The 24,663-nt window shown below is 44.3% G+C and overlaps 2 protein-coding genes across 2 annotated transcripts; one reads left to right on the top strand and one right to left on the bottom strand.

The window, feature by feature from the left end:
* The first annotated feature begins 1,468 nt into the window (after nt 1-1,468).
* cilp (cartilage intermediate layer protein, nucleotide pyrophosphohydrolase) lies at nt 1,469-15,814 on the top strand. The gene is made up of 9 exons (XM_080841233.1): nt 1,469-1,560; nt 2,885-3,056; nt 6,531-6,572; nt 7,190-7,459; nt 8,790-8,978; nt 9,373-9,687; nt 11,040-11,148; nt 12,097-12,254; nt 13,050-15,814. Exons 2-9 carry the CDS (start codon nt 2,990-2,992, stop codon nt 15,422-15,424), a joined length of 3,525 nt encoding a protein of 1,174 aa, XP_080697359.1. The 5' UTR covers nt 1,469-1,560; nt 2,885-2,989; the 3' UTR covers nt 15,425-15,814.
* A 1,383-nt stretch (nt 15,815-17,197) lies between these two features.
* eif3jb (eukaryotic translation initiation factor 3, subunit Jb) lies at nt 17,198-23,509 on the bottom strand. The gene is made up of 8 exons (XM_080840350.1): nt 23,348-23,509; nt 23,138-23,229; nt 21,379-21,436; nt 21,116-21,204; nt 19,673-19,787; nt 18,465-18,641; nt 18,192-18,265; nt 17,198-17,370 (listed from the first exon to the last, which is right to left on the bottom strand). Exons 1-8 carry the CDS (start codon nt 23,367-23,369, stop codon nt 17,230-17,232), a joined length of 768 nt encoding a protein of 255 aa, XP_080696476.1. The 5' UTR covers nt 23,370-23,509; the 3' UTR covers nt 17,198-17,229.
* Between the last annotated feature and the right edge of the window lie 1,154 nt (nt 23,510-24,663).

The raw sequence follows: 24,663 nt of genomic DNA, 5'->3' as shown, positions 1-24,663 counted from the left end.
ATGACATAACAGAGAGCATGACATCTCAGCTCACTCACTAGACAGAAACGGGTATTCTGAAAACACTGCATTGATCTGGTACAGAGCCAAGCAATCTATGTCAGAGCAGTACCAGATCAGAGCCCAGAGCTCAAAGGGTTTAGCTGCCATTCTGTGCCAGACCATTTCTCTCGGGCTGACTGTTTAGGCACATCATTATCACGCTGTTTATCAACAACTCAAGAAGCAGGCCGATTAATGACTATTGTAAGATGCTGTATAATACTCAGACTCAGCCTTCGTTTGGTCCAGCGGCCCTTTTTCATCGGTGTCGTCAGTGTAAACAGTTGATGTCAGAAGAGGTATTGTTCCTGCTGATACAGTCAAAGTAAACCGCTGCCAGAGTGACTGTATAATGAGAGTCTCTTTCCACAGCTGATCAAAGAACTGCGCGTCGGCGCTACTTGTGGAATGTGTGTAAGCATATGTTTGTGTGTGTGGTGCCTGTGTTTGTGGAAACGTAAGATTTTGTTTTGTTGTCTGATCATCTGTTTGCTATCATGCGTATCATCTCTCAGCACTTCACCCTCTATTGGTCACAAACTGCTGGCCAGAAAGGTCCACAGCTTCTGCTCAATGATGAAAAGAGTCCGCTCAAATACCCTGAGGAGTTCAGAGGCTTGTAGGTTCCAGTTTTAGAACTCTTCTTTGAGGAACTGTTTAGAGGTTGACTTGGCCATCGGTTATGCAGCAGCATAAATGTATATTCAGCTATATAAATGTCATAATTTGCTAACAAATGGCTCAATGCCTGTACGAACTTTTAGCTGGTAGAGCCATAATGTAGAACGTTAAGCTTTGTAAAGAGGCGGCTTACACTGAAATGGTTCTGGTTGTAATGGTTCTGGTTTCCTGGAAGACCAGAGTCAGATCCATTGGAGAGTCAGCTTTTGTCTTGACTCTTTACAAAGATCTATCTGGAAACTTCTGTAGAGTTTTTTCCTCTAGAGTGGGACTATGAGGTCTGACAGCTGATAAGTGTCCTTAGATGTGTCCCAGAGCAGTTCAGAGAGAAGTCATTGCTGGTGCCCATAGTCACACACACACACACACACACACACACACACACACACACACACACACACCTACACACACCTACACACACCTACACACACACACACACACACACACACACACACACACACACACACACACACACACACACACACACACACCTACACACACCTACACACACCTACACACACACACACACACACACACACACATAAACACATGCCGTACAACAAATCTAAGCTGCTTTTTTTTGGGTGGGGGGCAGGAGTATAGAAGGGGGGGGGGGGGGGGCATGCTTGTGGTTTCTGCACGCTGTCATTTGGCTTCCTGTGGGTGTCTCTTGGCCGACCCCTGGGCACAGTCTCAGGCTATATAAGCGGGGGGAGGCAGCAGATTCCACACACAGCTACTGACCTACAGCAACAGGAGGGGAGGTTTTTTTTATTTGTGGGGGGGGTGAAAGAGCCGTTGGACTACCGAGCAGTGCACAGAGACTGTCGGGCAGGGGTAAGACCTGTTTCTTAAATACTCTCTCATTTCTTAACACTTCTGCTTTAGCCTGTGAGAGTTACGTTTACGTCTGAAAAAGTTTGCGTCTCAGCTTTTCAAAGTTGTCTGAAATATATTTGGTTTTGGAAATAGCAGTCGCGGTTTGGTTTTCGTTCCGCATAACTTTGAGGAAGACTTAGTTTTGTGAGGCTTTATTCTTTAGAGAGTAGGATGAATACTATATAATAATATATTGTGTTGTACGTGGCATAGCCATTTTCTTTAAAATACACACTGATGCTGAACGCAGGCCGATGCCTAAAGATTTACAGTGTGTGACAAAAAGGCAACCAAAAAGAAAGAGAGTGTTTTAGAGAAAGAGAACGAGTGAAGACAGGAAGAAAAAGCAGAGAGGGAGAGAGAAACAGTACATATGGAATATGCATAGATGTGGATGCAGGAAAATTCTCCCGTTCCCCTGACACCCGGTGATGTTTCGCACAGCTGTGTTACCTGAGAAGTGCTTTAACTGCTGGTCCGCTGTTTAACTCTGTATCACACTGACCCTCTTTGCTCCCAGGGACCAAGGGTCAGGGGATGGCAGTCGTCCCTCTGTAAAATAATCTAAAAGAGAAAGTTAATGATGAGTCAGAAAGAGAGTGTTTCTGTTTATGATGGGTTGCTATGTGTTGTTATGCGACGCTCTGATCTCATGGGACCTGTGTGTTTGCAGCTGTTGGCTTAAACCACCCATATTTTGTTTTGTTTTGTGGTTGCACATGATTTTCTCAGAGTATTCTTCTAAATGTACTACAATATCGTAAAGTTAATCACAATAGGACTGTGAAACACACTCTAGTCTTTTCATGAGATTGAACAACTTCAGACATGGAGAAACATTATGTAGACGTTCTTCCTCATTGGGCCTCACTCTATAGCTAGTGTCTGTCTGCATTATGAGCTAAGAACTACATTGATTGTCAATTAGTGGTCTTTTCTTATGCAAGGGCACTCAGTCACAAAACGTAGAATCAGGTTTGGAGTTGTTGATATGTAATAACATCAATTCACGAGGCAGTTATTGTACAGCATATCGATTATTTACTTAAGCAAATTGTAAAGAGGATCAGGAGGATCAAATAATATTAATGATGGGGATTCTGCCCTAAATATTGAGAATTCTGAAACACTACCTTTCCATTTGTTTGTGCAAAGAGTTGAAACTGTAAATCCTGATCTTTGTCCAACACATGAAGTGTTGAAATATATCTTTTTTTTCTCCAAAAGTAAACTTTTACACAGTGTATTTACTGTTGACTAAAACTTATCTTCTGACTTGCAGAAAACTTGTGGACAGACTATTCTTAGAGTTGGGGACGACCTCGTGGTGAGTCAGTCTTTGCCCAGGGTCAGAGTTCAAAGGTCGCAGGCAACAGCAATAAGGCGCATGATGAGCTGCTTGTCCGTGTGTGTCGTCCTGTTCCTGTTGGGAATCTCCAGAAGCTCTGCACAAGGTCAGTTCCTGTCCTTCCCCTCTCCCTGCTCCTTACCACCTGAAATGTTCCCTGCTCTTACAAAACAGAGTTTGATCTGGAACCTTTTCCAGGTTCTCCAAGTGTATTTTGGAACCCAACATGCTTTCCATGGAAATGTTACCAAACAAAGGACTCCTATTTGCTCATAAAACATGTCATACAGTCGTGGAAAAGGATTCATACAGTTAATATAAATGTCAATCTATTATAAACAGTATACATAAATGTAAATCTATTATAAACAGTAAATATAATTTCATGCAGCAAATATAAAAGTCATACTATCATAAAACTGAGTTCTGACAGGGAAAAGTGATGTGTTTATGAGTGAACATGTCCACTAGTGATGTGTCTATGGGAGAACATGTACACTAGTGATGTGTGTGTCTGTGAGTGAACATGTCCACTAGTGATGTGCCTATGGGAGAACATGTACACTAGTGATGTGTGTGTCTGTGAGTGAACATGTCCACTAGTGATGTGCCTATGAGTGAACATGTCCACTAGTGATGTGTCTGTGAGTGAACATGTCCACTAGTGATGTGTCTATGAGTGAACATGTACACTAGTGATGTGTCTATGAGTGAACATGTACAGTAGTGGTGTGTCTATGAGTCAACATGTACACTAGTGGTGTGTGTCTGTGAGTGAACAGTGAATGTACACTAGTGACGTGTCTATGAGTGAACATGTGCAGGAGGGTTTATTTCACCTCACTGAGCCCATTCCACACAAACACACTTGGCTCCGATGATATGATCTGTTGAGATCCTTTCAACATGGGCCCCTTTGTGGTAACAGTGGGACTTTATCAATCTGATCATAAAACCCTCTGGTTTAATGGATCTGATATTCTCACATTTGGAAGGCATGGCCATTAGTGGGAGCTTACTCCATTACCCCTCTCACACAACCATACACACACACACACACACACACACACACACACACACACACACACACACACACACACACACACACACACACACACACACACACACACACACACACACACACACACACACACACACACAAACACACGCACACGTATGCACACACAAACCTCACCACCACACACGCGCACACACATAAACACACACACACACACACACACACACACACACACACACAGACACTTATGCACACACAAACCTCACCACCACACACACACACACACACACACACACACACACATACACAAACACACAAACACATACAATCACACACAATCACACAATCACACACAAACACAAACACCTCACCACCACACACGCACACACACACACACACACACACAGACACACACACACACACACACACACACACACACACACACACACACACACACACACACACACACACACACACACACATGCACACACACAACCACTCACCCCACCACCACCACACACCACCCCTCCCGCAGAGGCATTTCCATATCATACCACAACATACATGATCTAATGGCCGCTGGAATCACATCATTGCGTGCCCCAATTCAATCAGGCAGTTCAGCCATCAAGTGCCACGGGGTGGTAATGGAATTTGCCAGGGAATTGTCTCATAAATTCTCCTACAGGAGAGCCTGATGTCAAGCCATGCTAAGCAAACGCAGCCACGGCCCCCTATATCCCCAGCATAATCTCCCAACCATGTCAACATGAGTGATCGACTGCTAGACAGGGCCTGGGTATTAAGACTCCCTTGTCAGAGGTTGTCAACTTAATAGAACGAACATGTGAATTTTCTTTCTCTCCCCCCCCCCCCCCCCCCCCTCTCTCTTTCTCTCTCTTTCTTACTAAACACGCTCATTACCAAGAGTGGAACGTGACTGTTGCCTGAGCAACGGCACGGGTAATTCTGTTACGTGCGAAAATCCAGCCGTGGCAGAATCTTTGGCCCCAAGTGCACACTGAGTTAGAGGGCGTGAGGGGAGCTCACAAACGATTGCCTCCGCCTACTCTCGCTTCTCCTGGAGACCTCCTTCTCCTCGCCTCCAAGAAGCATCCGTCATAAACACAACAGCTCCACCACTGTGTGTGTGTGTGTGTGTGTGTGTCTGGTTACACTGTGAGACGGACAGCAGTGGAAGCTGCTTACTGTGGGAGCTAAGGGCCGCACTGACACCTGTCATCAATTGGCCACACTATCTGAACGCCAGTAGCACAGATAGCAGCAGTCTTTCACTGTGAAACCCGCTACAAGCTGAGATGGCATGAGTGGTAAACCACATCCGTGCTGCCGGAGGGTTCCACACTGCGTACACTACAGATGTCATATTGTTAGTTACAAGGCTTTTGTAATTCACAGAGGAAGTCCCATTTAACACAGTCCCCTGTGAGGAGACAATTGTGGAAGGCACTTAACTAGTAACAGCTGAGAACGTGTGTGCACTCAAAGACACCACAGAGATTCCTGACAGTAATGTCTGCATTTAAGCATTAGCAGTGCTGCAACACAATAGCCTCTAAGCACTAGCGTCTGTTTCCCAACGCACTCACACTCACACATTAAGCACTAGCGTCTGTTTCCCACCACACTCACCCACAAACACACACACACACACACCTTATAATGACACACTGATGTAATGCGGAGCAACCGTCTGACGTAAGGCACACCGTGGCGGATCTAGCGGTAGGGGCGCCATGGGCACCAACTCGCCGAGGGGTCTGCATAGGCACACATACAATTCAGAATGGTGACATTTTGCGTGATCGCTTTTCCATCCCTCATTTGCACGTCACATTAATGATATTAGGTCACCGTGTGGAGAGTAGGGGCCCTGATTCTACTTCGTGTGCTAGGAAGGCTGAAGCCTGTGAAGGTCTCCCACTCATGAGTATGACATGGGGAGGGAGGCTGAAGCCTGTGAAGGTCTCCCACTCATGAGTATGACATGTGGAGGGAGGCGAGAGTAGGTTGACCTCAGATTTCCCCACAGGAGGCCCAAGGCAGGGGAAGCGGGGAACTCGCTAGCAGCATCTTCCATTAATATCTTCATACAGTACTCTATGCAACTAGTCAAATCTGTCAAAATCAAAATGCCACCAAATACACTAATACTGTCAATATACTGTATACTGTATACAGACACACACACACACACACACACACACACACACACACACACACACACACACATATATATATATATCACACATATTGTTGCATTTTTTCTGGTTTGTATGAAATCTTTAAGAGTAATATAAAACCAGTGTGAATCCAATTTCTGTTGATGGGGGGGTTTCGCCCAGGGCACCATACAAGCTAGAGCCACCACTGAAGACAAAGCACTATTTTTATCAGCAAGGCACTCACAGCAAACACCACCTCAGCCCCCAGCTGAGATTGGATGGAAAGCCCATCAGAGGACCGGAGTAGCAGAAATATGTGATGCCTATGATGTGTTGGCTCTGCCTAATGAAAGATGTATTACTGAATGTCTTACAGGAGCATGGAGCGGAGACAGTGCGAGGACTGTGAGAACCATAGGTCTGTACTCTGTAGGTTAGACCTCTGCCTTTTGCAGCACTCTATAACCTGGTCCAAATTACTACAAGTGTCCTCCTCGTCAATCAGACTTTAGTCTGAAAATCATCAATGTGCTACAATGATTATGTCTGATTATGATTTCTATAGGCTATAATTAGAGACAGAGTCCCAGAACACAGACTGCAAGGCCTGGGAATACTATCTTAGGGCGTCACACATACAAGCAAGGGGGAGAATAATAATGTATTTATTTATAATTATTTCTGTTCAAGAAAGTGTGCCCTCTTAACCATAATTGGCTCATTAGTCTTCTGGTAAAAAAAATAAATAGATCTTGAATAATTAAAATCTTTCAGCCTTGGGGAAACCTCAAGGGCCTCATCACGGACCCTCGGGCTCCTGGCCCAGAGCCTAATGGGGACATGTATATATTGTAGTATATGAAAAGTATCATTTCAAGACCATAAAGTGAATTTAGTTGGCCTAGGGCTGATTATTCTTTAGGGTTTCCTGCCCGATTTGATTCGTTTAGTTTAGGATGGATGTTAAATCATGTGGATGCAATTATTTTCAACCGTTATACTCACTTGCAATGCTTTTGCTGTCTTCACATCCAGATGAGTTTGAGTGGACCACCTGGTTTAATGTGGATCACCCTGGCGGACGGGGGGACTATGAGCAACTGGACGCAATCCGCTTTTACTACCGCTCCCGTGTGTGTGAGTCACCGCAGGCCGTGGAGGCTCGCACCACCAACTGGATCCCGGCTGGGAACACGGGGGAGAGGGTGCATGTGGACCCGGCCGTCGGGTTCTGGTGCGCCAATGACGAGCAGCCCGCCGGACGCAACTGCTCCAACTACGCTGTCCGCTTCCTCTGTATCAGAGGTAAGAGAGATATATATATAGAGAGAGAGACAGGGAGAGGGAGAGGAGAGAGAGAGGAGACAGGGAGAGAGAGAGAGAGAGAAAGAGAGAGAGAGAGAGAGAAAGACATTAGGAAGAGAAGTAGAGGAGAGATAACAAGGGACATTAGGAAGAGGAGTAGAGGAGAGATAACAAGAGATGGAGGTAAAGGAAATGAAAGGAAAGGAAAAGAGTGACAGAAAAGACATGGAAAGAACCAAGAGACCAAGAGAGAAAGGAGAGGAATTTTATCAAAGAGTCTTGAGATAAATGTTTTGGCACTATAGAAATAAAAGTCAAGGGTCAAGAAAAATAAAAAAAAAATGTAAAGGAATGGGAAATGGTAGAATAAGAAACTGAGGAAAAGAAAAGAGTGGAAAAGAAAAGAAAAGAGGAAGAGAGAGAAAGATCAGGAGGAAAGGAGCTGTAGCTTGCCATGAAACTTTGGGGAAAAAAAGGATCCTCATGCTCAGATAATTCATTTGTATGACACACAGACATTCCCATTTATCAGCGTCAGGCATGGGAATATGGACATTTGCACGGACTTCCTCATTTAGAGTTTTTCATTGGAGGAAGGGAGGGGGGATCACAGTGCCTGGGGATATGTATCTCTGTTACAGTTGAGGAGGCAAATGGCCGACTTTGAAGTCTCTGTTTGGTTTCAGTTCTAATATGCATGCATAACACCTCCCTCTGGCGCTGTCAGAACGGTTTGAGAACCTTGAAAATTCCAATAACACTGTACAGAGAACTCTCTATCTTCCCATTGTGGTATCCTGTGTATCCTGTGGACTGCATATAGATCATGGTGCTAACACCTCCAAGGTCATGAGTTCAATTCCCAGTGGGCAGAATTGCTGATAGAACTGGTAGTACATTTTGGATGCTAGTCGAGTGAACAGTATGCTTCTTTATGTCTTGCAGAGATCATGAACGTAAGGTATTTAAATCACCATAAATCCTAGTGCAGCCTTAATGTCTGTCTGTCTGTCTGATCCGAGGCCATGTGGGTAAATGTGAATGTGATTGTCGTTTCATGCCTCCCCAGAGGAGTGCTATGTCCTGAGCTGCCCGGGCCTCAATCCACATCAGATTCAGGCCATGTGCCCTCCAGCCAGTTACAGGCCTTTCTATGCACTTTTAGATGATACATTTACATTTATTTATTCAGCATTAATCTTAGCTTCAGCATTAATCTTTATCCAAAGTGACTGAAAGTGTGGACATTAACCCTAAATGAGCCCAACATTGTTCTGTTTATGTTTGCATAAACTGAGGGGACGTACCTCAATGTGTCTCCTGTATGTAGATAAGAGCCCAGCCGTTGTGAAGGGAGCCTGGGGCCCCTGGTCTGACTGGACTGAGTGCCCAGCAAAGTGTGGGCTTGTAGGCACGCAGATGCGCTCCAGAGCCTGCAATTCAAAGCCTAACCTCAGGGGGCAGCAGTGCAACGGGCCAACAGTGGAGGGGAGACAGTGCAAAGGACCAGAGTGCCCAGGTACAGAACCACTCAGTCATCCTACTGGTCTGATTAAAGTTTCATTTAGTAATGTTATTGTTTAACAGATCGTCATTTCTCAGTCATTTCTCTTAATATAACTGATTTACAACAAAAATGTGAGAGGTCACTGAAGCATATTTTGGTACGACTGTCCTTGCCTGGTTTTTGAAATAGCTTGAGCTATCCTTCAAATAATGGTATTTCACTCAGACCCAAAGATTGTTTAAAGGATAGGATAGGATTAAAGTCTTAAAAGCCATTTTCACTGTGCTGCAGGGACATGTCATTAATTAGGAATAAAAAGTAAGTACTGTCTTACTTGCTTTACAAATCCAGTCACATGTGGAACCTCCTTTCCTAATGGCTGTCTGTCTCTGACATACGTCTCCAGGTTGTAACCACCAGTGCACCATGGGTCGGGTCAACGCAGAATGTGACGCCTGCATGTGTGAGGGCCACACGGTGTTGGGGTCCGTCCGGAGCTCCGGGGGTCTCCCCGCTCCCGGTGCTGCCATTCTGCGCTCCGGCCCGCAACCCAAACTCCTGACGCTCTCCGACCACAACGGCCACTTCCGTGTCCCGGGGGTGTGTCCCGACGGAAACTCCTCCCTCACCGTGCAGCTGTTGGACCACGCCCCACACGATTTCATCGTGCCGCTGAGCGCCGAGCACACCTCCGTCCTGCACGTCAAGCTGGAGCGAGCCAGTAATGCCACACACACTCTCACACACACACATTACGCATGGCACACACTACGCATGACACATAACACACTGCAGGTCTGGAGATGGACAGGCATACAGTGACACGTCCAGAGAAATGCAGTGTAAACAAATCTAAAAATGACATGTTCGGAATAACCACACATGCCAATAGCTGCTCTCTACCAGGGGTATCCTACCCTGTTGGGGCCAAGGGCTGTTGGGGCGAAGGGTAGAAAATTAAATGAAGAGCAACTCATTTGAATAAAATAAATTAAAAAACTACACGCTAAACACTACCTTATTGTAGGTAGGAAAAGAGTTACTTATATTTAGCAAACAGACTGTATTTAGTCACAAATGATGATGTGTTAATGTTGGGATTAAGTGTTAACACAACGCTTCAAGCCACATCTTGATTTAAGCCGTATTGCACATTGCATTACACAGGTGTCAGAATGAATCAGAGCATGTCTCATGCCTTACATGTATTATGCATTAAGGATTAATGTTTCAAGCCACAAAACGTATATCCACGTATGTGTTAATTATTTTGTGGGACTTTATACATTTGTACATTTGATTTGTGCACTTGAAGGTTTATACATTTATGCATTTTCGCGTCCATAGTTCACACCCCTCTGTGCTCTGACTGACAGTGTGTATATTTCTTTATTTGGCTCCAAACTCAAGCAAAGGATAATGGGCTTATTAATTCATATAGAAACACTCCCAGTATGAATTTAGGCAGTGGTTATGTGGACTGTCGTGAACGGAGAGAAATCATTTTAAGGGTCTCATTTTTCAGAAAACAGAAAAAGACACATTTCCAACAATAAATACATCCATATGCATATAATTATAAACTCCACCAGTTTATCCTTTCAAAATGAGATTAACCTACTGGCCCGGTGATTAATGCAATTATGGGAACACATGGACACTGAAATCTTATTTGCATTATGTTCATGCATTCTGAAATTATATTCATAATGTATTCATTTCCTCTGTCATTAGTTCAGCAATCATTAATTCTGTTTTTACGCTTATCTGTAGTATATCACATTATCAGGGCCTAACAGGGAAATATCATTCATTTCACTCCAACACGGCCACATTAGTTCCAAGATATAGGTGCAGTGTCAAATGCAAATTCATGTTAATTTAAGTTCTGTTATATTTGTATAGTAGGGATCTTAATTCAGACTTTCCTGTCACCATCACAGTCTTTGTGTTCTGTATGTGTGTGTGGTCTGTACGTGCGTGTGCTCTGTACATGGGTGTGTTCTGTACATGTGTGTTCTGTACGTGCGTGTGTGTGGAAAAGATTCTGATTAAATGTTCCGTGTTCGGCAGAGAAACCATATGTGCTGAAGAACCCAGAGGCCAAGATTCGCAGAGAGGGACAGACCACTGCGCTCTGCTGCAAAGTGAGTGGAGAGCCAGAGCCGACTGATTTCCAGTGGTAAGTTCTAGCAGTTATGTAAGGGATAATGTATAGAATTTATGTACGGGATAATGTATAGCATTTTCGTACGGGATAATGTATAGTCCGGATCAGAAAATAAATCCCCTCAGGACTAACAGGACCCCCGACACACAGCGCAAATAGGACTTTAAAGTTTCAGGTGTTGCGTTGCTACAGATTACTGGCTGACTTCAAGTTGCAATGAATTACCGTTATGAAAAGTGAACAGACTACTTGCAGAATTGTAAGAAATAAAAATTTGAATTAGAAGCATAAAATCGATTGCCAATGGTAGTGGTCATTCATCTTTTCCAGCAGTCATTACAAATAATTATTATACTCTCAGAATGTTCCATTGATTTGAGCCACCCAACGTTCGGAGGTCCGATATTTCTTCAAAATGACTTCGGCCACCATTGTACTATGAGAGTTTCATTATAAATGACATTGAAGTGCGATATAAGGCCCCTATCCTAATGTGAGCTGTGCTCTGAACGCTCTTCTGTGTTATAACTATGAGTGTGTTATCGAGGTAATGAAGTTTGATGTATAAAATGGGTTTCATTATTAAAGCCCTAATATGCAACAATTATACTTCAGGATTAGGGTTAGGATAAGCAGTTTAACCTTAAAATAACAGCTCAAAAAAAATTGGGGCGCCACAATGACATTTAATATGGAGAATCGCGTCGCAGCCCGCCGACCTGACTTATTTACTTTCTGCCGATCTAGTAAGTAGCTTATTAGCAATCTTGCTTTGTCTTATGTTGCACTTGCTTGATGTTTGACAGTGTAAGGACAGTCGTTGAGTAACTAGTTTGTCATAATGTCAAAGTCAGCACATTTCAAGAGATTTCGTTAGTTTTAGCTGCTAGCATGCCTTTCGCGAATAGCTTTTGTTGAGTTGTGCTGCTTTAATATGCTTCATTATGTGTCCACTTCCAGGTTCCACAATGGCAGCCTGTTAGACAGGAAGACGCATCACTATGACAGCACTCTGGTTCTGAGGAACCTGCGCCTGAGCCAGGCTGGGCAGTACCACTGCAGGGCCAGCAGTCCGGCTGGAGCAGTCAAGTCCAAACCATCCACTCTCACTGTCATTGGTGAGTACACACCCACACTGTCTCTCTCTCGCACACACTCACACACTCTCTTTCTCACACACACTCTCTCTCTCTCTCTCACATACTCTCTCTCTCTCTCTCACATACTCTCTCTCTCTCGCAAGCACACGCACACACACACACACACACACACACACACACACACACACACACACACACACACACACACACACACACACACACACACACACACACACACACACACACACACACACACAGCCAAGTGAGAGAGAGAGGCTGGGCAATACTATTGTAGGGCCAGCAGTCAAGTCCAAACCAGCTGCTCTCACTGTCATAGAGGAGTATACGCACACATGCACACAGAGGCTGGGGTATAATACTGCAGGGCCAGCAGTCCTGCAGGAGCAGTGAAGTCCAAAACAGCCACAAACAGAGACACACAGACACACAGACACACAGACACACACACGCAGGCTGTGGAATTCTACATTCCACCGAGCACCATTATTCCTCCATGAGCAATGAAGACCAGATCACCACCGCTCACTATTGATGCAGCACCTCTGTGCCAACTGTGTTTAAACATTCATATGCAACCTCAAAATAAAACAATACAAACCTGTAATATAAAACAGATGTGTGAGGTACAGCATAGGGATATGCACAGGGGAGCTGACATTTTGCTGTTTTCTTTTGGACTAATTACCAGTCTTGAGGAAATTGATAATAATCCTTCCTTCGTGTTGACTTCTTCTTTTCATTTGTAATAAGCCGTTTCATCTGCTTTGCTCTTTTACTCCATCGCCTGTGAAGGTCAAGACGAGGCCTCCTGCAACCCAAAACCAGAATCCCACCTGATCCGCCTCCCACATGACTGCCACCAGAGTCAAACCGACTCTCTCTACTACGACGTGGGCAGATGCCCGCTAGCAACCTGTGTGGGTCAACTGGATAACGGCATCAGGTGCAAGGACTCAGTGTCGTACTGCTGTGGCGTTGCCAAGATGGAGGAAAGACAGATTAGTTGCCAGGGATACCAGCTTCCCACTATGGTGATTACCGAGTGCGGCTGCAAGAAGTGTGTGGAGACCAAGGCCATCGTGAGAGGACGAGCCGTGGCAGCCGATACCGGGGAGCCCATGAGGTTCGGCCACATCTTCATGAATGGGGTTAGGGTTAGCCGAACGGGCTACAAAGGGACCTTCTCGGTCCAGGTGCCCCCAGACACTGAGAGGTTAGTGATCACCTTCGTGGACAACATGCAGAAGTTCGTCAACACCACCAAGGTGCTGCCGTTCAACACTAAAGGCGGAGCAGTGTACCACGAGATAAAGCTGCTCAGGAAGAAGGATCCCGTCACACTTCGTTCCATCGACTCCAACACCATCGAGCTTGGAGAGGTGTCCGGCCAAGAGCCCATCGCCATGATCGAGATCCCACCCAACGCCTTCTACCGAGAGAACGGGGAAGTTTACATGGGCAATGTTCAGGCCAGCGTCACCTTCCTGGATCCCAGGGATGTGTCGACAGCTGCCGCTGCCCAGAGTGACCTCAATTTTGTGGGAGATGAAGGTGACACCCTGCCGCTCAGGACCTATGGGATGTTCTCAGTGGACTTCCGGGATGAGGAGGCCGGAGAGTCGCTCAATGCCGGGGAGGTGAAGGTGAAGCTGGATGCTGGACAGGTGACGATGCCCGAGCACCTGAACAGCATGATGCTCTGGTCCCTGAACCCCGAGACTGGATTGTGGGAAGAGGAAGGACACCTGAAGATGGAGAAGAAACGCAGAGGCAAACGGGAGGAGAGGACATTCCTCATCGGCAACATGGAGATCCGGGAGAGGAGGCTGTTCAACTTGGACGTCCCGGAGAACCGCAGGTGCTACGTGAAGGTGAGGGTGTTCCGCAGCGAGCGCTTCATGCCCAGCGAGCAGGTCGAGGGGGTCGTCACCACCCTGATCAACAACGAGCCCACGCCTGGGTTCTCCTCCAACCCTCGGGCATGGGGAAGGTTTGACAGTGTCATCACGGGTCCCAACGGAGCTTGTCTGCCTGCTTTCTGCGACGACCAGAAACCTGATGCCTACACCGCCTACGTCATGGCCAATCTGGGAGGAGAGGAACTAGAAGCCGTGGCGTCCTCACCCAAGCTGAACCCTAACAGTATTGGAGTTCCTCAACCCTATCTGGGGAAGCTGGACTACAAGAGGACAGACCACGAAGACCAACGAGTGAAAAAGACGGCCTTTAGCATCAATTTGGCCAAGCCGAGCCCCAACGCGGCTGAGGAATCAAACGGACCCATCTACTCCTTTGAGAACCTGAAAGAGTGTGAAGAGGCTCCCTTCAATGCTCCTCACTTCCGTTTCTTCAGGACGGAGGGCGATCGCTACGACTACAACACAGTTCCGTTCAATGAGGATGATCCCATGAGCTGGACTGAGGACTACTTGGCCTGGTGGCCGAAGCCCATGGAGTACCGGGCGTGCTACATCAAAGTCAAGATCAACTCCCCCCACGAGATCAATGTGCGGTCCAGAAACATGGGTGGCACACACCCCCGCACTGTGGGCCAACTCTACGGCCTCAGAGACACCCGTAGCATCAGGGACATGGACCAGGCGACCGTCTCTGCTGTCTGCCTGGAGTTCAAGTGCAGCGGGATGCTCTATGACCAGGACCGTGTGGACCGGACACTGGTAAAGATCATTCCTCAGGGAAGCTGCAAACGTGACAATGTCACCCCAATGCTGCAGGAATACCTGGTCAATCACCTGCCTTTGGCAGTCAACAACGACACCAATGAGTTCACCATGCTGGCACCACTCGACCCACTGGGCCACAACTACGGCATCTACACAGTAACGGACCAGGACCCGCGCACGGCCAAGGAGATCGCTCTGGGCCGCTGCTTCGATGGTACCTCAGACGGAACATCTCGTGTGATGAAGACCGGCGAGGGCGTGGCGCTGACCTTCACCTGCGGTGACCGCGAGGTGACGCGGACCAGCGTATTTCAGCAGCTTCAGAACCCCCAGGGAGCGCAAGGCGCCCAGGCTTCGGTGACCTCAGGGAGACAGCCACAGGGGCAACGGGGTAACAGAAGGCAGAGAGGCGGGGCATCAGGAAACCTGAGAGGCAACCGTAGGCGGAGCACTCGAAACCCTGTGAGAAATGTACGTGTCTAAGGCTGGCGTCCTAAAAACACACACTCACACTGCAGCAATGTCACATAGCTGAGTGATTTTTTTTTGAAGGCGTGAGGTAGTAAATGTTTAAAAAATGTTGTAATCATGATGTCAGTATCTGACTGGCTTGTTTTAATTTTTTTTCTCTTCAGTTCTGAAAGGTGAATAGTAGTGCCCTTATACTAAATCATATTTTACGCAGATTATTCAGGCCCAGGGACCATCTGTTGGGAAGCTGTTTATGTTGAATTATGCATTTTCCTTACTTGTACTGTGATAATATTTACTACTTGAAACTGTAAATACTGGTATATTTATTACACTTTTCATACGAACCCAACCAGATTAAATAAAACCACAAAAAAAAAGTTTGTGCACTTGTGATTCCAATTTAAGCTGCCTGCATCTTTAATGAATCCAACAAACAACCATGGAACTTCTTTTGGCTGATGAGTTTATTAAATTAGATACTTTAAAAAAACATCGCAGGTCATGTGATCTCAGTTGTCCATTTCCACATTTCTAATTAGAACAGCCAGCAGAAGCTAAAGGTTTTCAAGGGTTAGATAAGGGGGAGGAAACCTAGTATTTCACAGTAATGTCGTAAAACCCATCGGCTACATTAGCTCAGCCGAAGACGCTTCTCTGGACACTTGATACAAGGCCGCTGAAGCCGTGCTGAGAGAACACTTATGAAAGAACTTTCTAGTGCCCCTCAGCCACCCCCTCCCCACTATATCTTTTCCCATCCAACTCTCCTTCATGCCGCAGGATTCATGTTAACGAGCCATACACAACTAGCCTCCACTCCCGTTTAAAAACGCACAAAAATATCCAGGTCAATCTGAAATAACATTTATTGAGGTTTTTTTTTTTTGTTTTTGTTTTTTAAAATTCCTTGTTTTGAAGAATTTTCTTAGACTCTGCTTGCAAGGACTACTCCAGAGAAAGAGAACCAGAAGATGGCTGCAAACGAATATCACATTAGTTTGCGTCCCTTCATGACTAATGATTTATTCTGATTTCATCCAACACTTCAGGCCCTGATCACCACGTAGGGTGTTAAAAAAGCACTGGAAACTGGTAACTTAAAAGCAACTTTTGGAAATTGAGGACAACATGTGCATCAGATCTGTTTGGCAATTTAAGTTCTAGATGCTACACACTTCCCAGTAGGAAAAAAAACCTATTCACCAGGTAAGCAAAATAATCCAAGTAGTAATATAAACATTCTGAATGAAATTATTGCATAGAACATCAAATTAGTTTCTATGTAACTGCAATTATGGAAAAAGTAATACTTTTCTTGTCAGCCACTTTTTTTTCTGTTGATAATGAAACATGATTCAATTTTTGAAAATGTACTTCCATTTCTTTGAGGGGAAAAATCTGAAAATCTGGCTAAAATGTGTAGGTTAAGCACAGCCATGTATGAGGACACTTGAAGCGCTGGATTAACTTCATAAAGCTCTTGTTTTTAGAAGGCTGGCCGATTCTCAAAATAATGAAGAAAGAAAAGAAAAAAAAGGAAAAATACAAGGCAATTCAATATATAATAATATATGTATATTTTGTCATTCTCTTTCTGTTGACCAAAAGACAAAAGTGGTGTAAGCAGCTCCCTTTGATGTGGCCCTCACGGCGAGAGCGGAGTACAGGGTTGACATGTTTGTTCAGCCGCAGCTTTGCCTGGTGGCACGGGCTTGCACGAGGGACACGTTGGTTAAGTGTTTGTTTATTTGTTTGTTTGTTTTCCTTTTGGGGGGGGGGGGGTCGGATGTGAGCGATGGGTGGCGAGGACGCGGTCACATGAACTCCTCGTAGTCATCGTAGCCCCCACCGCCTACCTCGCCGTAGTCGTCAAAGTCGTTTCTACTCTTTGCCTTCACGCCACCGCCAGCCAGATTCAGATTGGTTTTCTTTTTCTTCTTCCCCTTGGCGATTTGCTAAAGGACAAAATAAAGCCAAAACACAAATAAAACACAAACCCCAAACATTTTGGAGATGTATGAAGGACAAAGCCAAAGCAAAGTCAAATTTGTTTAACCACATGGATGTTTCTACATGGGGGGTGTAAGCATTGGTGCAAGCATGGGTGCTTTGTTTTCATTGCGTTATTAAACATCACAGCAAAGCTGCGATGAAGGAGTCCCAACATAGCTCAACAGCTCCCCTTAGTGAGCATGACAGGAACTACACTTTATGAGACATGGCAAACCTCAGGAGCTGATCAATGCCTCAGTTAGTTTATGTGAAGGGGTGCTTAAAATGACCACAGAAGACTGACTGAGCCTGAGATATTAGCTGAGGGTTGCAACATGTGAGCACACCTCTTAGAGAAACGCTGTGGGCTACTAACAGGTCTGCACGAAAGTGGCTATGTATTGCAAGCTTCTGCAAAATACAAAAAAGAGGCTGAGTCGTATTCTAGGGAGTCTATGGTAATGGGATATATATAACGGCATGCGTGTGCTATAAGCTATGTTAGCATTGTCATGTTAATCTATTAATAGAATGATTGCAGCATATCGATTATTTAACAAGACTGGCCGCTAACTGGTGCAGCTACGCTATGACAGTACTACAAAAACATGGATGCAGTTTGTTTTCCTGTAGCTTCATGGTCAGGGCACCTTGATAAACCCCAAGGACCAAAGGCTTTAATACCTAACTAAAAACTGATACCCAGTATACAGGTAAATAAAAAATAAAAATAGAAAAGGCTTCATCATGCTACATTTAAAATGACAAGGACTACTGAACATACCTTCTCTTGTTTCTGTTTTTCATTAAGTAGAACTGTCAGAGAATTACTGACTTTCTTCATGTCTTCCATTTCCACTGCAGACCAGAGTAATGATGGGAAAAACCCATTAGGTGAGGAGTCATTTGAAGAGTAAACAACACCATGACAAAGTTCACATGAGAACAATTCAAATCTTGAGCAAGTGGTCCAATGACAACACAAAAACGCTACGCTAACCCCCACCACACACACACACAAACACTAACACTCTTCAGGCAAAGATACCATACTTACATGAAATACAGAGTTCACGAAACAGGGACTCCAAGAAAGTAGAATAATGGATAGATTTCTCGTATTGTGTTATCTTTTCCTTCAGCAGTTTCTCAAACGTGAGAAAGTCTTCTCTGGACGAGGGGTTCATGGCGTCGATTCCAGAATCACTGTTTTGCGGGGCATCGCTAGTCACACCTGAAAACAAACACTTAATTAGTTAGTTACACTTTTAATATGTGGCACTTCATAAACAGCACAGAATTTCTGACATTTTTCACACACACACACACACACACACACACGATTCAATTCTAGTGGCTCGAAGTTCATAGCTGAACCTGTGGAAGCACGAGATGGATGCAGCACAGGGGAAAAGTGCTGTGTCATTTTGAGGATTTATTTTTACCATCAGACCGCAGTATTGGAGTTTGTAATACCAGGGGCTAGTCTAGTACCTCGACACATATATGTAAAACTGTGTAACCTCAAGCAATAATCATCTATCCAAGACCGTTAAATGGACCTAGCCAAGGGTTCCTGCAGTACAAATGGTAGAGCTCTTTGCCATCACCACCAAGGTAATGAAATAAGGCAGCCATGGAGAAGACTGTACATCTTTACCATACTACTATACTCACTTTGAAATAAAGCATCTGCTGAGTGAATGAAGGTCACCCGAAACATGAAAAATATACTATAGTACCATCGAGCCATGTGTAAATCTAAAGTATCCAGTCACCTGCAGTAGAAATATTTAACCAAGTGTATACCCAGCGGGCAGAATAGACAAAAAATAAGCAAAACATTGTGTTGGTGTCCGTGGAGTGTGGAAACGGTGAAACAGATTGAACAAGCAAGTTAGTATGACGGTTATCTACGCATTTATCTTTTGTCCACAAATTTCAGAACTTTCATTCTGTGCAAGTATTCGCGTAATTAAATATGTATCACTCCAGCAAGAACAACGACACCTTAAAAGGCCCTACAACCTTTTTAGAAAAATGATCAGCTTAGTTCTGCCATTTTTAAACCGCCCAAGACAACAAGCATGTTATTGGCCGTTGAATTAGTCATTCATTCATTCACATAAAGAGCCCCCTCCCCGCAAAACACACACACTTCTCCCAACAGCTTTGCTCTTCCACGTCACCAATGTCTGTCAGAAAATGATACAGAAAACTTTGCTTGCATTTATCCATGTTGGAATACAAGAGTGGAAGACCCACCGAAAGCCTCCCTGGCCAGCTCTAGGTCAGCCTCCTCCTGGAGCTTCAGGGCCCTCAGTCTGTCTGCTGCCTGCTCCTCTGGGGTCAGCTCTCTGGTCTCCTCGCTCTCCGCTAACTGTACAGCAAAGAGAAAACGTCAAGTTTACAACGCACTGAATGACAGGCTATATAATATTAATAATGGCTTATACAAATATCAAACTTCCTTTACCTGCAGATTACACACATAAAAAAAAACAACACTCACAGAGCATCGCATGAAATGGAATATAATAACGTAGGCTTTGACAAGTATCAAACTTCATTTTACTGCAGATTACACACATAAGAAAACAAGTACAGTCACAGAGCAGTTTACAGAGTATTGCATGAATTGTAACATAATAACGCAGGCATATACAAATTTCAAACTTCCTTTAACTGCTAATCATACATAAAGAAGTAAATGTCAAGTTTATAGAGTACTGCATGAAAGGCAATCTAATAGTATACGTAAAGATCCTTTAACTACAAGTCTCACAGGAAGGGGAAAACGTTGAGTTTACAAAGCACTACATAAAATGCAATTCAATGACGTTCCTTTAGCTGCGTGCCACAAAGCAGTGGGAAAAACATCAAGTCTACAAAGCACTACATGATACACAATTTGGTAGTGTAGGCCTACACAATTTCAAAAACGTCCTTTCACGGCAGAGTTCGCAATTCTAATGCCATACACTTTTTGATAAATGCAGTATATTGCTTCTCACGGCCCTCTAGCTGTCCGTTCTGTGTATGCGATCAAAAACCCTCCGGTGTTCGTAGACAGTCCCGGTTCTGCAAATGGAAACAAACATTGTGGCTCGGTCCGAGCCATAAACAATCCCAGCCAATCAACATGGTGCTTCGGAAGCATAGAAGGGAGGGCTGTAATTTTGATTGGCCGTTGAACTAAAATATCAATTTCCAACGCTGAAACACGAATCGCGGACTACATGTAAGGGAAACACATCAAGTGTAGAGGGCCTTTAATTAAATGCAGTCTAATGCATACAAACGTCCTTTCACTGGAATTAACTCTGCAAGTTAACTACCGAAACAACTGAGGAAAGTTCAAACTTCCTTTTACAATATTCCGTATAGCTAGGGGAAAATGTCAAGTCTGTCATGTCCACATTACAACCTGCAATCTAATAACGTGTTCACCCAATGGAATATGTCAACAACCTCACTAAGCCACATTTAAACTGTAATCTAATAATGTAAACAGACATAGATAGAAATCAGATGAAGAAAGTACGTGACAAACTTCAGCCTAGCCTGGTGAGTAGAGTTCTCAAACTCATTTCAGTATTGTCCGATATTTTTTTTTTTAAACCACACATGCACAAACATGTTTGTCAGAGCTCTGTTACAGAAAAAGGTCTAAGTCTGAAAGTATTCATAATGCATCATTGTACTTACCCTTTTCCTCAGCTCTTCCTGTTGTTTATGTAGTTTTTCCTTTTCTTTGATCTTTTCACTTAATCTTTCCTTTTTTGAAACTTTCGCTTCTGCAGAAATGCAAGGGGATAAAAGTCTAAGTGTCAGTTACAATTGTATTTTCCAAAACATAAAGTAAAGGTCAAGCCTCTTGTCTGTAGGTTTATTCTGATCTCAGTCCATAACCCTCCATGACAGGATGAATTCCTTCCTACAGTTTGTGGCGTCTTTTTATACTTGCCCACCTGGCTTATTCTCCTGCGCCTTCTGTTTTCCCTCTTCCTCTTCATCGTCCCAGTTGTCCTGTGGCAGGGGGAGAAACAAGTGAGCTGAAAGACTGACGAGAGGAGGAGTGGACTTAGAAGAATAAACAGACTGCCAGGAAGCATGAAAAAGGTTTACAAACAGACTGAAGAGATGGTACAAAAATGAACAAGTCGTCGTCAGAAAGATGAGTAGACTGGACTGAGAGCAACTCACTTCCACTTGGTCTATAAATCTATGGTTCAGTGGTTAGCTTCGCCTCCATTAAACAGACCTTTGATTTATTTACACATCTTATTGACCAATCACTCTATTCTGTATATGACAGCCGCTAATCTGATTAACTAGGCATTCAAACAGACAAAACAATACGAGTAAAATAACACTTTTTGAGGTATGCTTTTATAAGGAAGTAGTTCTGGCACCATAGTCAAACTCTTTTTGATGGTATATGTGAAGGACAAGTTTTTGCACGCTTCTAAGGCACTTAGCTAGTTTAAGACCAAAACTCTAAATGCTGCTGGAGAGCTGGTAACAACGGAAGGTGCACCTGGTGACCGGCCCATTACTGTTTTGGGTGTCCATCTGGCCTCACGTGTGCTCATGTTGAGACACAGTCACGGTCAAAATTAGACAAATCACACTTGGTGCTCAGCTGGCGTACCGGGTCTAAAGGAAAAGCTTGAAAAACAAAACTAGGCGTTTCTAGGCTCAATGAGGGTTGGTACGTGAAAATGGAGAGGCCTCTGGAACAGGGTGCACAAAGGGCGGGACGTAACACCGCAAAACGGGATAGTGACACCATCCCACTCACCGCCTGATCTGAGAGATCATTTGAGACATCGCTACGGGAGCCGGGACTACTACGGGAAAACTGACCCACTCAAGTCACATGTCACAAAATGACAGTCAGGGTGACGTATGCCATGCAGAAGGCATCAAAACTATACATTCACAGCACAAAATCCACAAGTTTCATTTGACACATTAACCGGCTGATGATTAAAACGATTTTCAACTGACAATAGGTGTTGCAATAGCTAATGCTACCACAAGAAACAAATGCGTTGAGTTGACATATGGAAACGTCTGCCAACTGAGCAGATTCTTTGCTTAGCTTAGCGAGCTAAAGGTACATAGCTAAGAACGATAGCTGGTATCAACTGGTAGCATCTCAAGGATGAGTTAACTCACTTAGGTACTACAAAAGTGACATACTACTGACTGTAGCGACTACATTTCCCCATAAATGTGCCCATCACTGGACGGCTTACTTTCAAAATTATGCCGTTAGCACCATATGCTCGAGGTCTCCCGGCACAGCATACGGAACGACAACGTGGTTGCTGGCTAACCGGCCGGCTAATGTGACGACACTTGTTAGCTAACGTCATGCCAACATGATACCGTGCTAGATGTTGACTGCTATTTTAAAACGTTGACAGGTACGGTAGTTTTAAGAAAACCGAAATTAGGACATCAATTCCCTTCCGAACGTGAGCGATCTAAATGGTTAACTGCCTGTTAAACTTCTTTGCCGGCTAGCCGGTAACATCCTGCTAACTTGTGCTAGCTGACTTAACAGGCAAACAAGAAGGATCGTGAGATAAAGAACATGATTACAAAACACCTCAGGTTTCTAAACTATATTTAATGTAATTTATACAAAGATTTGCTTAATATTCCACACTGAAATAGCGAGTATTCACCGGCTGACCGACGGCCTAGCTATCCTGTTACCTTAATGTCTTCATCCTCGTCCTCGCCTTCCCACTTGTCCAGCAGCGCCACTGGCTTCTTTCCCGCTTCAGTTGGCTCGAAGCTCTCAGCGTCTGTGATGAAATGCCACAAATAGTACATTTTAGAGAACGTAAAACGATCCACTACATTAATCAGCCATCAGTCAGTTACTCTAAAGGCTTAACATTCCTTTGAAGTTACGATTCTTACCCCACGAGTCGGACTCCGCCATCTTGGTTATGTGTGAGTTAGTTCAACTATGGAGAGTTGCAGTGGTATTTGCATCGACAGGGCTCCACCAGGGCAGAGCGCCTTCTTTGTGATAATGACGGGATACTGGCGGATGCGGGGTTTGCCTGCTGTTGGTGTGTAACGTTGGTGTACAGAGGAAGGACAAGTGGAAACCTACGCTCCTAGCGGTTGCGTTTATATCTGAAAGCATGTAAAATCCATCAACTGACACAGATCCTCCAGATGACACAGTAAGGACCAATGACTGTTACAGTCATTGATAAAAATCCATAGACCAGATTTAAAATACATTTTTAAAAATACTGTCGACATCAGTGACATTATAGAAAATAAATATGTTGCAGTGTTTTTAAGGTAATAGACTACTAACTGTGAAAATGTGAAACAATATTTTGCCTTCTTTCAAAATGTTGAAATGTTTTTAGGTCCTTTTGGACGTCACCTACCCTGCTCAAAAAGTAGGCCTACAACCTACGCCATTCCAATCGGAGACAGATGACCCATAAAATCCAATAGACCAAATTATATTAAAATACTACCAAGCCATGTCAGTGAAGTTATCAGCCAAAACAAATTAAGCAATAAGCCCCAAGAGGCCTGCTTTGCGCTGATTTTAGAACAGGTAAGGGAGTTGTTAGGCACGACGCGAGAGACAATTCAATTTAAGAAACCGTCATTCTTCCGCCACTAAAAATTATAGTTCCTAAATAAATCGTTGCCACGCAACCCTTGAAGCAACGCAACAGCCAGATGGAACACTGGGTATGAAATGCGCTATATGAATGCCTTGCCATTCGCTGCGCAGTAATATGGAATGTAATCAGGTCAAATTGTAAAGTAATGCTGGAGTTTACAACGGCTTTTAGCTAATCACAATCAAGGATTTGAACAATCAGGTTTAGAATGTTCAGTAATATCTGTGCTGTATTGTAATTAGTGTGCTTGCCCGAAGGGAAGCACACTATTGTTCTTCGTTTTTTACTATTTTTTTTATTCTAGTAGTTTTTCTTGCAGCTAACTACTCCTCGCCCGATTGAGATAGAGACGCCGTTCAAACACCAAAACGTCCGGCCCGATCCGGTGCAAGCGGCTATGACTTTTTGTGGCGGTACTCCTTGCCACTCCTTTTTTATTCCTCTTTTTCCATCACCTTTTTTCTCCATAGACTTGCATGGCAGAACTTTGAGGCATTATGACATCATAATAGGCTCATTAAACTGGCTTGCACCTGTGATTCACTGACAACTCTCACTGACACCTGCGCACGGTTCCTC

The sequence above is a fragment of the Sprattus sprattus genome (genome assembly GCF_963457725.1).
Source record: "Sprattus sprattus genome assembly, chromosome: 6".
In the NCBI taxonomy this organism is placed as follows: Eukaryota; Metazoa; Chordata; class Actinopteri; order Clupeiformes; family Clupeidae; genus Sprattus; species Sprattus sprattus.
Note: the sequence above shows the minus strand (reverse complement) of the source record. Positions and strands in the feature narration are given on the sequence as shown.